This window comes from Temnothorax curvispinosus, unplaced genomic scaffold (assembly GCF_003070985.1).
Source record: "Temnothorax curvispinosus isolate PA1 unplaced genomic scaffold, ASM307098v1 QBEX01005133.1, whole genome shotgun sequence".
Taxonomy (NCBI): domain Eukaryota; kingdom Metazoa; phylum Arthropoda; class Insecta; order Hymenoptera; family Formicidae; genus Temnothorax; species Temnothorax curvispinosus.
In genome coordinates this window covers 636,157-651,438 of record NW_020214913.1, presented here as the reverse complement: position 1 = coordinate 651,438, position 15,282 = coordinate 636,157, and the positions used below count along the sequence as shown (strand labels likewise).

Genomic DNA, 15,282 nt, shown 5'->3' with positions numbered 1-15,282 from the left:
AGTGATACCAGAACTAATCGTGCATCGAATTTGCAAATACATTTTTTCACTTATCGGATTGTCTCGATCGTAATTCGATTTTTTTCCCCCGAACGTACAACACGCGCAATTAATCCTTTTAGATCGCGCATTCATCGAAGCAGACGTACACTTTAATTTAATATGATCTGATTATCCACTGATTATCCATCAAACACGGTACGCATGTAACGTGTACGCTATGTGATTTGTCGGTATGGAACCAACAAATAACAATACGAAAGCATAGCTGCACTATGCACATCGTGAATCTGTGCGAACATGATGCATGCATTACTTTCGTCGTGTATCTGCAATGTTCGTTTTCGTCCTGTGCAGCCGGTAGCAAATCGTTTGGTGTTAGCGCGAATGGAACAGATAATTTAATATAATTCTAGCCAGTGTGTTTAATAATGGAACATTAATTATAGAGTAAATGGAATGTTAATTACCGTGAAAATTACACGACAATCTGATAATGTAAAACTGCTAATCAGTACACATTGTCTTAATTTCTCGATTATATAAATCTACAGATATATGATAAATCTCAAGAAGTAAACAAAATTTGTTTTATTATATCGCGATCTAGCCAATTTTCGATATTTTGAGAGAAAAGAAATAAACGTGATATTGAAATAAGATTGATAATGAATTAAATTATCCCTGAAATGCTATTATTCAGTAATAAATAGTAAGAATAATTAACTTACTAACTTGTGTCATTATATGATAAGAATAATTAATATTAATTTATGTCATTATATTGTTGAAAGTGACAATTATTTTAAGAGGTAAAAATTTGTGAGGAATTAACTTTCCTAATTTAGAATTAACTTTGCTAATTAATCTCATACCCCGACGCTTTCGGGCCATTGTGATTGCGAAGAGAAAGATTCTTCGATCTACACGAGGAATACTGTATGAGCTTCATTCATATTTCAACCAATCATACGGCAAGAATTCAAGAGCTCGCGGGAGTTATATTAGGCCAGAATATTTCAACTCCCGCGGACTGAAGCTCTCATCGATTTCCTCTTTCGTGAATACTTTATCTAATCATACGATCGCTTTAATGGAAGGGCGATTTACAGGCGGAACGCGCTTGAACATTTCAAAATAAAGAGACTTTCTCTGCCACTTATATTAAAATAGCACATATTAAAATAGCGTTTTTCACTCGTCTTCGCGTCTTTGCACGTATCTGCGGAAACAAGCTGGCGAATCGATACTCCTCGATAACGTACATGCGAATTATTCCGTGTCGGTTTCGCGCGGAAATAGACACTTTACATGCGGCAGCATGTATCGGATACGATATACGCTAACAGGACGTCAAGTCACACGTGCTAATATTAACGTTAAGTTCAAAATTAACTCAAACGGAAAGAGATGAAGTCTTCTCGCCGCCTTTAGTTCAAAATCGATCAACTAGCAATTTTAACTGCTTACTCTTCTCTATAAATTAATATCAAAAGAGGCAAATTAAACATGTTAATGAGCACTTTTACTGTTAGAGCTAAGCTATTTCGTAGACTAAAACAGCATATTGAAAAGATCTTTTTATCTATAAGGACTAAAACTAGATATATGAAATATAATAAAATTATCAAGACGGGTTTATCGTATTTATGATAGATTTTTACCAAAGCACGCCAAGCGTTCAAAGGATCGCAAAAACTCCCTATTACTCTCCCGAGGCATCACGTATGTGCGCGAGTGGGACACAACGAGGCTGCTAATCGTATTGTACGATTTCACGCCCTCGGCATGGCGTGCCTGTACAATAGAGCCAGTCCCCGATAGGGCATTATTACGAATCTCACGATCGTTCGGTACGTACCGCCGTGTGCGATTCGCTCATTACGTTTCATTTGTCCGGTGCCATGAGCGCCATTTACGCATGGCAGGCATCATTAACCCTTTTAGCGCCGGATGAGTGAGCCATCGATCGTACGTACCATACGTTATGGGTATAAGCAGGGACGACCTTAGTGGGCACGAGGCTCAATTTTGACCCCGTTTCAGCGGGGTTTCTGAGACCCATCTGGGACCCAAAAAGGCTATTTGCAATTTCGTAACAAGCTGTCAAAAATCTTGAATAATATGCACCCGCCGGGTCGATGCTTTCAAGATCGCACTTTACTACATGGGTAAAGCAGAGATTTCAAAATACGGAACCACGTTGGGTCAAATTGAGAGGGAAAGCCGATTATTGCCGATTATCTAATTTCGATACTGTCGATTAACCCCTTTTGCTGTATCTACAGCGGAGATAGAACTTATTTCGTAATTACTCCAGTTTCTCTATCCTTGAAAAGTCAAATAAGACCGGTATAAGACCAGGCCGAGACACATCCGTGCATATCGATGTATTCGGAATATACGAATACACGCTCGGGCACGTTCTCGAGAGGGAAATAAGCGACGGAACGCGTCTCGTTTCGCGTACCTCAGAACCAGCTTCTGCGTCGCGACGCTACGCCTGCGAGGCGAGACGAGGCGAGGCGAGGCGACGCGACGCGACGCGACGCCGTTTCAGTGTCGATCCATATACCCGTCAGGTTCACGCAGACAATCTCAGGCCCGGCGCGTTTTTCTTTTCTGAATACGCGAGCGATTTACCCTTATATCCTAGACGCCGTGCGATTTAAGAGCTGCCGATATGGGCGCGCGAGAACGATAACCAGATGCGAGAGAAATTTCACGGGAGACGGATCGTAAATCCCCGATACCATTCAATTGAGAATCAATGTGCGTATGTATTATTTGCCAATTGACGCTACCTTCCGGCCGAGAGTGACGATGAAACGCCATTTCTGGCGTTCATAACTTTCCTAAGCGTCCCTTAATTCGACGTAGACGCCTTTTTTGTTCCAGTGAACTGTAAAATTGTACCGTAATTCTATTCTCGTCCTCCCCCTGTGTGCAGCCTATAAGAAAATAAGACTGATAAAAATGATATATTTTATTTAACTACATACCTCTTTCTCTCGTCGAAGAATAGAATGTTCCTTCGCATAAAACGCTGCTAAAATTTAATTACTTTGTAACTTTCAAATTAGTAGCAATAATAAATTAAAATTGACAAAAGAAACATTCTGTAGTCTTTTTATATAGAAAGGATTTTTCTGTATGTATATATTGTATATCCAAAAAAATCTATTTCTATAATTATCAAAATTAAAGTTTTTGAATATTCTATACCATCCCTCTATCAAGTAAACATTATACCCGACATCTATCTTTTCCTAAAGGCTGTTGCTCCTGAGGGATGCTGCGTCGGCAACTTTCCTTCCACTTTTCCGTTTGAAATCGATAAAAAATATTGAAAACGTAGTGTATACTTTTATTAATATTTTTATTAATAATATATTTCAATTGCATTTAAATATTACGTCAAATTATAAATTTTTCTATCACAATAGTAATTTGAAACTTAATATGAATCGATTATCCGAATCAACCCCCTGTGAGTTTGACTACCCTTCACTAGATGGCGATACCTTTTCCTGTTTATTGTAAAACTAACTATATTTATAAAACTAATAACTGTATGAAAACAGGAAAGTGTACAAAATTTTATATAAAAAATTAAATAGAGAAGGATTATTAAATTGTAAATCTTATCAGGCAGGAAAGACGTCATCGAATTAATTACATTGAAAACTTTTATCGAAAAATAAGAATAATCAACTACTTGCAAAGTATACCATCTTTATAATATAATACCGTCTTTTTATTTAAATTTAATTTTAAAAAAGGAAGAAGAAGCTTACTTATGTATAAGTTGTCGACAAAATGGACTACACAAGATTCAACACTTCACATGTTAATGATTTATTAACTTAGTTTCACATACAATAGTATTATGCGTGAACGATCAAACATTGTATAAACAAAATTTACAAAATAAAGTATAAGTCTTTACAGCTAAAAGCTACTAGTAGTAGTGGATCACATAGCTTCATACTTTTCCTCGGGTCCGGCAAATATTGCCCTCCCCGAGACTATCCAATTTTTTTACTTTATGTTCTCTATCTCTCATGTATGTATATATATATGTATTTATATTTATATTTATATTTATATATTTATATATATTCATATTTATATATTTATATTTATATATAAATATTATGCTAAGTGTTAAATAGGGTAGCCTTTAGCTAATTCGTCCTAGCATGGAATTCGGGTGCAGGGCTTGGGGGAGGAAAAATCGGGCAGGAGGAGGAGTTTCATCGTACATTGTATATTACACTCATTTAATTTAACGATCTCTCCCCCTCTCTCTCTTTCTCTCATAAGCGACTCATTCATTCATTTCTGTCTCTCTCTTTCTCTCTCTCTTTCTCTCGTAAATATAAAATTATCATCTCTTATTGTGTAATACCACTGATAATTGATATAATACGTATATAGCTATGTTATCTGCAATAATATTTATATTATACATCGAAAGTGCATTCGGTCGTATTTCTCGTAAATTTGTAATGCGATCACGATAAGTCGTTTGTCGCTACCAAGAAAAACTGTCCCATCTCCTTTTCTCCTTTTTGGTTACCGCTTGCAATCGCATTCGTTCGCTAAGAGGATTCCGTTCCTCACTTGCTCCTACGTTTTTCATCACGATTCTTTCGCGCATGCACATTCTTCCGTACCATATACACTTTTTGCACGCACATGCATACTGTACATTCCGTTACAGGGGACAAAAAATGCGCCCGCACGCTCGCGTTTCCTCGTTATATCTCTCTCAAAACACAACAAGCGAACGAAACCGCTCCGTAAATACTCTCTACTTTTGATAAATAATAATAGAGCAATAAATATCTGCCGAAAATCTCGTGAATCTCACTCACGCTCCAATAACTCTCAGTATATATAATTCTCCAAAAAATTCGCCGTGCGCGCCTAATAGTCTTCCGTCCGATTAAACCGTCAACTGTACTCCTTACGCTACGCCGTAATTCTTCGTTATTCTAACAAACTCATCTCGTCCAGTCGACGCGACGCACACGGGTTTTCCGACGATGTAGGCCTTTCGTTAAATTTACGGTGTCGAGCTGACTGAGCCATCGAGGAAGAAGTACGCCCGTAAAAGATTTATTCCTATATCTCTGAGCTGAAGTAAAATTTCTTCGCGACATGAAGGAAAGAAATGGTAAAAATAACAGAGCGCGTTAAAGACAGGACACATTTGCGTAGAACATATGTATATCGTGGTTTAAGAACTACTTCTCCCATTTTACTTTCATGTTGTATAAAAACGTGTGGCGTGTTAAACGTACTCTACTTACGTCATGTAACGACCCGTAAAGAATGTTCTTATAAAATAGCCCTATAAGTATCTCTTCTCACTTTCCGCGCGTTATGACGTGTCAAATAATTAGAAGCCACAATTTTCGCTGTTGATGGAGATGCATTATTACACACACGCCCGACATCGTTCGCTCGACGGCTCGTGTACCTAATTGATACCGTCCGCCGACATTTGCGTTTAGCATTAAACAATCGTGCCCCGAGTCGACCGTTTATCGCACGGCGTGATTATCAATAAGGCGTGTATATATATATATGTATATCTATTTACAATATCATGGAAAATATACAAAGGACATCGGCACTACAGTATATATTCTCGATTCTTTTTAAGACGTTTGATTCTTGCGTATATGTCACTGAGGTAAGTTTTCACTGGTTTTTAAACTACGGTCACTCTCGCGTTGCACGCCCGAGAGAGCGAGGAGAAAATGCTCTCGGCAAACTGGTTCAACATCGATCCCAGAGGAGAAAGAACTAGCGAAGACCCACGCGCCGAATTGTGAGGACCGTTCTTGCAAAAGTCAACATCCACAACGCTACAAACTTTCTGATGATACCGTCGTACCGTCTTACTTCCGTAAGTGTGCACTTGTTGGAAGAAGTGATTGTAGAAAACTTTTTCACGTAACGATAATCAAAACGCGTTATCTCGTGCGTATTGTAGACATACGTGTTGCTGAGAAATTGAAAATTGTATGTTGCACGTAAGTAACTAAATTGCCATGTGAATCACAGTACAAACAATTAATATAACGTGAAAAATTGGAAATTCTTGTAATTGTTGAGTTTTGTAAAAACGGCCCTCGAGACTATATTCGAGCACGGGTTATTCGAGACAAAGGAGAAATCGGATTAAATTAGAAATGTCTTAACTTTAAACGGTCCCGTAGTGTATGTTTGTGAATGTGTGCGCATGTGTGTGTAAAGCGTCGTCTACAATGGCAGCAGGAGTATATGCAGTAAGACGTAAGCAGTAAGTTATCGACCAACCACAGTCGATTATTTTTGAATAAAAATCCCATTAGTCAATAACTTATCGCTTACGTCTTACTGTATACTCCTGCTGCCATTGTAGACGACGCTTAAGGGTGTGTGTACAGCCATTCGCCATATTCTTAAATTCTCCCTATTATCCTTCTCTCTCATCTTTGTTTTCGCACAGTATGCTTCACTGGAAACGTGTAGATTTCGAAGAATTGTCATTCGCGGCCGGTGATATGTCTTTCGCCATTCATCAAATGAAACGTTGCATTGCAACGCGCTTGGTCACGATGAAATGCTACGAACCGTGTCACGGGAAGCGATTCTCCTCTGTCGAAGATTTTTTTTTTGTGAAACTTAGCGAGTAATATGTGATATCGCGAATTTTTGATTTACTTTGATATAATTGTCCTTAAGTAGAGACGCGCACTGGGGGGAAAACTGCTCGTAAAATCTCCACGAGCTTTACATCGTCTACATCATCGATATTTGTGATGATGAAAGTGGCCTAAGTCACGATCACGTGGAAAAATTCAACTAATTATGCTCCTCGTTTTATAACGTTATACGTAGAACGTACCTTAAATCACAGAAAAGATATAGCAAAGGTAAATATTCTATATTTAAGCTTCGTAAATATGTTGAAAAATATTTTCTCATAGTCTTCTCCTAAAAATCTTATATATGCGTCACAAAGGAAAAGATATGACTCAGGCAACTTCCTGCTTCACGAAAAGACAGAACAATACGGTTTAGACAAGATTTTGCTTGCAGAAAAACCCGTCTTCGTGAATGGTCTGTGGTTTCCCGCAAATATACGGTAACATCAAGCAGTTATCTTTTGATATAAGAGTAGCTCCGTTTTAATCTCAGAAGCAAATATGCGCTTACAGACTCGTCGCGTTTCTGCGAACGATAATTTATTCGTACGTAAACTAGTTGTTTTATGTTGGCCTTCCTTACAACTGAGTTATATTCGTTATTATGACGGTATGTTATCGTCGTAGTTGACGTATTTACAGCGTATAATATAACACTAAAAAATCTGTACGCGGACCCGTATTGTTAAGTATTATGCAGCCGGTGCATTTACAACGAAATTTTCTCAACACCGATAATTAATGCGTGATTCAAAGAAATTCGGATCGTTAGTCGCGGAAAACGTAAATCAAGAATCGCGCGATCTTTTTTGATACTTGCATCTTCTTTATTGTCTATATATGTTTCCGAACGCGCCGAAGTTACCACGATGATGTAAATGTAAATACCTTCGAATTCATTGTTCGTCGATGTTTTTATTCTTGAAATTACGATTAAATTCTGCAATTAGTGCAATTTAGAGAAATATAATCACCGAATCAATGCGGCATCAAGTCGCAATTAAAGTATATAATTACAAGACTTTTTACAGACGAAACATAAACGTAATGTTTAATTGTAGAGCCATTCTTTCCAAGGAATTCTAAATCGATAGTATATTTTAACCCTTATTTCGAAAGTTTCATTTCATTTGAATTCACCTAATTAATATGATTTTTCAGAACGATCTAGGAATCTCGAAATTTGTTGTATGTTCTGAAAAACATCTAAATTAATTTAAAACATCATTAAAGAACAATCGCTTGTGTCGTTACTTGTTAAAAACACCGGATGCCGAACTTTGCAGCGGTTTCTGATTGCTACCGTATATTAAATCGCGTATTATTTAGTCACAGCGTGTTCCAAGTTTACGTCATTCAAAGAACATCGTTTAAGAAAATGATCGCGCGGATCATATAAGTTTAAAATGGTTCAACGAGCCTGTAGCACGACATCGTCACAGTAAAACAATGATCCATACATTGTGTATAGCCTTCTAAAAAAATGCATTATTCTCTACGGATAGTGTAATGAAGGTTCGTTCGCAAAAATATCTTTTTAAAACTATACACGTTTGTTTACGATCGCCCGAATACGTGGGCGAGTACATATTTTCGGGAAACATCCATGCCTCCCAATTGCACGTGTAAATTGTAAAAATCGCGCGCAGTAACCGGGAGATCGTATTAATATACATATTATCGTAGAAAGTTTGCGTACCAAACGTCGTCCTTTGTGTTATCTCATTAAAGGAATCGTTCGTCGAGTAAATTAATTGTATGACAAATTATTCATCTGTGTGATAACGGTAATCTTTCCTTCTACCAATTTAGAAACGCCTGTGAGAAGCTATCGTTTTTCTACTTACTTTCTGTGGTTACATACACATCTGTTAGGGTAAATAATCTAAGGATGCATGCCGTAGGCCTATTTTTGGTGAATCGGCCGTAGTGTTTCCTGTATGTCGCTATTGATTATTTGCAATTGCAATTTTACATGCCTGACCGTTTCTCTATTAAAAACGGATGTCGTTTGTTACAAAGAGAATACGCTAAAGATGTTGCATCAGATGCTACGGTTGCTTAGGCTTCATGTCGATAAATTTACACAAAAATAAAAAACGTTTGCCAGTATCGTAATATAGCTCTATATTTAACGCGACGTTCTCCGTGGCCATCGCTTCTGCATCCAAGAAATCAAAAATTCTTTTTTCAATCTAATAAAATCATAGACGAGCCTTTTGATTATTCTCAAAGACGTTCCATTTTATCAGAACGTCCCAAAGCGTATTGATTAAGTTATGAGAAAGAATTTTAACATGTAGGGATAAAATTGTACATTTTGCTCGAAGATTATTCGGATGCAACAGATCACAGCGATCACCGAGATACAGTGTGTCGTGGTTAGGGTGATTCCCTTTTATATCATTCGTATCGTATTAACATAGCATCGTAGCATCACATATTTCTGCACCAATAGATTCGACCTCATCTGTCACGTTAGATTCGTTACATGTAATAGAATCCACGTCACAGCTGCACTAAATTGTGCCCGCACGCCACAACCGCTACGTATGGTCGCGATTGTGATTAATAGTTGTCGATTGAAGCAAACGGAAATGTATCGGTAAATTTGTGGGACGTGTAATTCGTGTAGATTTGTTGTTAATAATTTATTAAACTGAAAGAGCTGGCTAATTACATTTCTGCGCGAAGATCGTCGACACTTTACGATTTACGACAGGCGAGAGTTGTCGATCGGGGATGTTCGCTAAACAATCGTGATCGACACGGATCACCGACAATGTTTCTGTTCGGCTTTGGCATGGTCCACAGTGGCCACGGCTCTCTTCGATGACCTCTTGGCTTCCGATCTACCGGCGCCATTGATACCCTTCGAGCTGGTTGCCGGCAGCGATGTCACCTTGGACGACTTTTTGATATCTTTTTGGTCGCTGGAGGCTTCTGTTATCTTGTCCAGTTCCGCCATCGCCTCTTGTATTGCGTTTTCCAATTGCATATTCAATTTACGACTTCTAGAAAAATAGGGGAGGAACGAGAAAATCGTACAGTTAGTACAGATGATTACTGGCGATCGCGCGTGCAATTCGATCCCGATCAGAGCAAGAAAAATCTAAAAGCTGAACAAATCGCGACTAACAGATTCTGTCAAGCACCAATGAATCAATTATATTATCAAACGAAAAATAGCTAGACAATAATTGACGATACTTTCTTGCCGAAAAAAATTGCATAAACCAATTGCATATAGAAAAATGTATATATTTTTTTTTTCTTAAGAAAAATTGTACGAATTAAATGTTTTTAACACTTATCTGCGCGATCACCTATCGTCGCATGTTATAAAACCAGAGCTACATATTTTAATACAGATACAGAGAAAGGGGAATGAGAAGAAAGATGGCTGAGATTGGAGTAAAACCACTTAACATAGTAATGTCCAGCACATAAAAGTATCAGTATTTTTTGGCAAGTTAACAAGAAGAATATTGAACCGCAGCTATGCAATAAGCTATGCGGGATAGATTTAATTGGCTGTTGGCTTGCTAATAAATGCTATACGGTCACGATCATTAACAAGAACTCTTCTGTAAAGAGATTTACTCCCATTAAAAATTAATTCATTATTGAGAGATTCTGTAAAACGTTCGTGGACCTTTCTCTTACTTCCGCCGCATAATGCGATAAAAAAGTGGATATCTTGTATCAAATTCACGGAGATCTACTTCGTGCATTTATAGCATTTATCGCTCTTTATTTATTCCTCTTTAAAAAAATAGTATAATTAATTTATACTAGTAAATTGGAATTTGTATAACAATCACGTGCATCTTACGCAGCCCCAGGAAAGCGACATTGTGCAACTCCACTTTATAACATTTAATAACGCTAAATAAAAGAATAAGTTAACGTGCCTGTGTCACAGTTCTAGGTTCGAATGCCGGACGTAGAAAAGAGATAAAATAATATAATATATAAAAAAAACATACTCAAGCATCTCCCGTTCTATTTCCCCCTCGATACATTTTTGCGTTAACGCGATATCTGTTAAGGCAACGAGACGTCTCTAAGAGGCTCTCATCTTTCGATAGTTCATCCCTGTCGGGGTGGCTGACTCACTTCCTAAACTTTTTACGGGCGCGGTGATGCGCCTCGAGGCCTTCGGAGAGGGACTTGAGAGCCTTGACATCGACTTGGGTGCGACCGCCCCCGCCCCCGTACCACCGAACCCAAACCGTCATAGTACCCGGGGGGCCCAAAGACTCGACTTTTCCCGGCCAGGCCGGACTTCCTCTTGCTGCGCCCCACACTAGGTCACCGACCATCAGTTTCCATTGGTTCCCGTCGTCTACGTCCTTTGTCTCTGCTACTGAAGGTTCCAAAGAAGGTATGGTGTTTTTCAGACTTTTATGATCTCGGCTGATTTCCGCGAAATTGAAAAGAAGATAACATAAAGATAGCCCATCTCCGAAAAAAAAAAACATTTTTTTTTTACAGACATATTAGATAGAAAACAGTCATGAAGTCGTGTAATTTTGAAATTTTGAAAAATGTAAAGATTACAAAATGGATTAATTAATAATCAATTCTAAAAATATTATAATATCAATATTTCTTATTAAAAAACAAATTGTGCACCTTTTGTTATCACGATTAATTAACAAGATAACAAGAACAATTTATTTCGATGAATCTAGTATGCATTATTGCGTACAAAACTCACTTTTTAATTTTACATGAATCGTCTTACAAAGATCGTTACGTACAAAGAACAACGTAATGCTTTAAAGCGTTGAACTTATAGTATATGTATTATAAATATACTTGGCACAATTATCTACAAGTTTACTATGGCCGAAACAATCGACGGAATTTTTGTCACTTATTGTTGGAAATGGCTCAACTTTACTATACAAAACATGTTAATATAAATATAGACATGACACGACACCGCGTAATTTCCATCTCATACATCTGTATCGATCTCGAGTAAAATGTGCAACGCATAACAGCAAAACGTTCCGGTATGCTTATGGTGCGTATTGCAGAGGGATGTTCGAAACTGATGGTTCAACTACTTGTCCAGTAGTATCGCAACAATGTGCTTCTTGCTCGCATGTGTGTGCTCGTTAAAAATGATTAGTAGCTTCATTCAATGGTGGTAGGCGAGATCAGAGGCAGAATGAAATATCAGATGGTTCGAGCACATGCAATGATTTTGTCGAATAAATGTTGCTCGTTCTATAATTCCCTTCTCCATAATTTGTTCGCGAGATCTCTTCATGTGTCTGTACACATCGTTCGAACGAATTGATCTTTATAGAAACCAGATTTTCAAGTTGTAATACATTATAAGCTCTATTGTTCTTGATTTCGTTGGAGATAAAAAAAGATATACATTTTATGGTAATTCATTCAATTTTGAATATAATCCCCTTTAACAATGGAACAATTGGATTTTTTGCGCTGTTATAGATGCGTAATCCAACTTTCATTATTTCATTATTATACCTGACTAATCTCACATTTATATTTCATTATTTCAATTTTAAACAATCCCAATCGCTGCGGAATAATTCGGAAAAAACCTGCGTCCTTGGGAATATGCACATGCTGTACGCAAAACATGATGGTGTATATGTACAAGGTACGTCGAAATAACACACGGTAGTGAGCCACACCCCTTCCGAAATGAACGTATGATTCAAGCCCTTGGCCACTCAGATGAGAATGTAATTGCGAAGGTAATGGTATTAACAAACCTGACAGCCAATTAGTAAACGCAAAAAAAAAGGAACCATCGAAAACATTATGTACAAATGTCGAAATTATTTCTTTATTTCCGTAAGCGACTCATTGGAGACACGTACATGATGAACGAAAGGTCTCTTTTCCATTTAGTATTGACGCCACTTACCTGCTCTCCTCGCCTTCTCGTTAATGTGGTTAATAATGCGACGTTACAACGAATAAGTTGATATCATAGACTGATCTGAAGAATTCAGCTTCGACTGCTCGATTTGCACAAAATGGTGCATTCTTCCGGCTTAAAATCTCGATATAAAAGAGGAAGCGATTTTTCAGCCCATTCTTGCGGCCAATTCACGCGCAAGATCCCGAATATTGCAAAAAAAGCTTTACCAAAGCAATTGCAATGCGACAAGCGTATATTTCATCATGCGATGACGTTACCAAGCATGCACATACACAAGTGATATAATAAATTAATAAGTAAGCTACTAGAGCAGGAAAAATAATAGCATACATGATTTTCGATCGAAGCAGCAAGCCAAGTTAGATAATGCCGATGATTTTATAATTTATGAGTACGTCTCTAAATTACAGATTTTACTGAAGGCGAAATTGTAATTGAAACACTCTTAACAATAACATTCATACGATAATTATTTAATGACAAAGAACAACGAGAACCATCGTTTTTCTGTCATGGACGAAGAAGAAATCAGTATAAATCAGCAATGCAACGAACGATGCTTCGCGTTTCTCGTAGTCATAAATAGCAACTAATAAAAGATATCCTGCCAAAGAAACTTTTTTACGATACATGTATCAAAATAAAATATTTTATTTTATTTAACTAAATACTTAACTAAAATAAATAACTTGCTTACTAGTTTAATGTTTGCCATTAAATCATAAAGTTTAAAAATATTAAATATTAAAGTTTAAATATTTATCTTTTCAAAATATATGGAAATATTAATCCTAGTGTATTATTTTATTAAAAATTTTGAAAGCCTGCGTTCTCGTAAATCCATGTTACTTCTTTTCTCGCCGGGCGTTATCAAAGTTTCTTCGTAGAATACTTTTACTACTAAGCGGGACTACTTGTATACGATTAACGACTAAGAGTACCATACAATACTGACCATCTTGGTCTTCATGCAGAGTAGAATGCATGGAATGGATGGAGTCCAGCTTTCGCTTGATTCCGCGGCCGAGGGCATGTTCCCTGCCCTCGCACCTCACCGTGCTCACCACACCTTCGGCTTGCTTCAACGTCTCTGACGTATAGATCTGTCAAATACAACTCGATCAACTCAGGCACAAGCCTACCAATCGCATGCTAATATCATTTCATTTCAGTGTATCATTCAATGCCGATGTATTATCTTTTCTCACTTTTTCACTTAAATTCCGTTCCATAGTCCACAAAAACTTTACAGTTTCACCCGACCGAGCATAGGAGACAAGAGCGTTTTGCAAAATTCTAATTTACAGAAAAGTAAAAAAAGAACAAAATAATAAATAAAAAGAAAAAAAGATTAATCGGAAGATTCGAAAGCTATAATATCCTGATCTTTTGTCTCCGATGCTTTTTAATGCAGAAATCACGCGACAAATTTAACTCATCGATACATGCAAACGATAATGATATACCAAAAGAGACAAACTCAAACTCTGTTTACGCATGCTTATGTTGCAAGGTAATTTTGAATCAGGTATATGTTTAAAATCATATAACTTTTATCAGAAGATACTTTAGTAAAAATTTATTTTTTCGTTATTATATAAAAAGGAGTAATTTCCTGATTAATCCGATCAACACACGATTAATAATACAATTACATTATTGCAATAATGTACGATTTAAATAATAACGCTGCAAATAAACCAACGTATGCGCTCTCACGCCACAGCGCGGATGTAAAAATTATTAAATACAAACTAATTACAAACTTAATATTACCGAGTATAAACCGATCGCAACCTAATAATGCCACTGGTGTCGGTTTCAATTCAATTTACAAAATCAATTAATTTTAGAAGAAAATGCCGTTTATGGTCCAAGCTGGATCTTGGTAGTCTAATAATATTTCTGTGTATTTTCAAGTACACAAATTTCCAACCTAGTAAACTGTGTTGGTCAATTGTTTGTCGGCTTTAAAACACAGGTTCCGTTGGAACAATAAAATCCCCCTGTACTTAAATCAATAATCGGCATAAAATAACACTTCAGATCACTTCAGCACACTTTAAAAATACTCCAAAAACTATCCCTTTCCCTTGACAGTTAATAAATAGCCGTAAAATGGATGTAATACAAAGCCTAGTTATCTTGTTTGTCTTAATATCGCGAAAAGAAAGATGCGACTACGCATCCGACGACGAGTCACTCTCCTCAGCGTCATCGTCATCTTGCGCATATATGAACTGATTGTAAACATATGGATTAATGTAGGCTTGCTTATTAGGTGTGTAATTAACAACAGCAATACTATTAGGGTCAGACCTATAATTATACAAATGTGGATACAAGCCGGATGGCCCGATGCCAACGAATTTTTGTGGATAGTCAACATTCTGCGGACAATAAGAAACACCGGTATTTGGCCTTTCCAATGATTTTTCTTCGGAATTTTGCTCGATCTCGTCTTGCTCCATGACATGCTGGACCATTTGATTACCAACGCGATTGCTATCGACGCACGATTTGTCATTGAATTTGCCATTAATTTGCGGCAACATGGTGTAATGAGCGTGGTCTGGCACTAAGGCTTGCTGTCGATAAACATTCGCATTGGGGACATAGTGCTGGCCATGATAAAGGATTGGC

The 15,282-nt window shown here is 37.3% G+C and overlaps 1 protein-coding gene across 3 annotated transcripts in view; it reads right to left on the bottom strand.

The window, feature by feature from the left end:
- Nucleotides 1–9,340: 9,340 nt before the first annotated feature.
- The window catches only part of LOC112454577, a 202,034-nt gene continuing 196,092 nt past the window's right edge, over nucleotides 9,341–15,282 (bottom strand). Inside the window, exons 7-9 of one of the 3 annotated variants that reach the window (XM_025016056.1) lie at nucleotides 13,595–13,742; nucleotides 10,824–11,070; nucleotides 9,341–9,718 (exon numbers count right to left, since the gene is read on the bottom strand). In XM_025016056.1, the coding sequence (XP_024871824.1) occupies nucleotides 9,478–9,718; nucleotides 10,824–11,070; nucleotides 13,595–13,742 (636 nt within the window). In that variant the 3' untranslated portion in view covers nucleotides 9,341–9,477. Of the gene's footprint in view, nucleotides 9,719–10,823; nucleotides 11,074–13,594; nucleotides 13,743–15,282 lie in introns of all 3 variants that reach the window. The other 2 variants (XM_025016054.1, XM_025016057.1) reach the window with 2 other exon arrangements.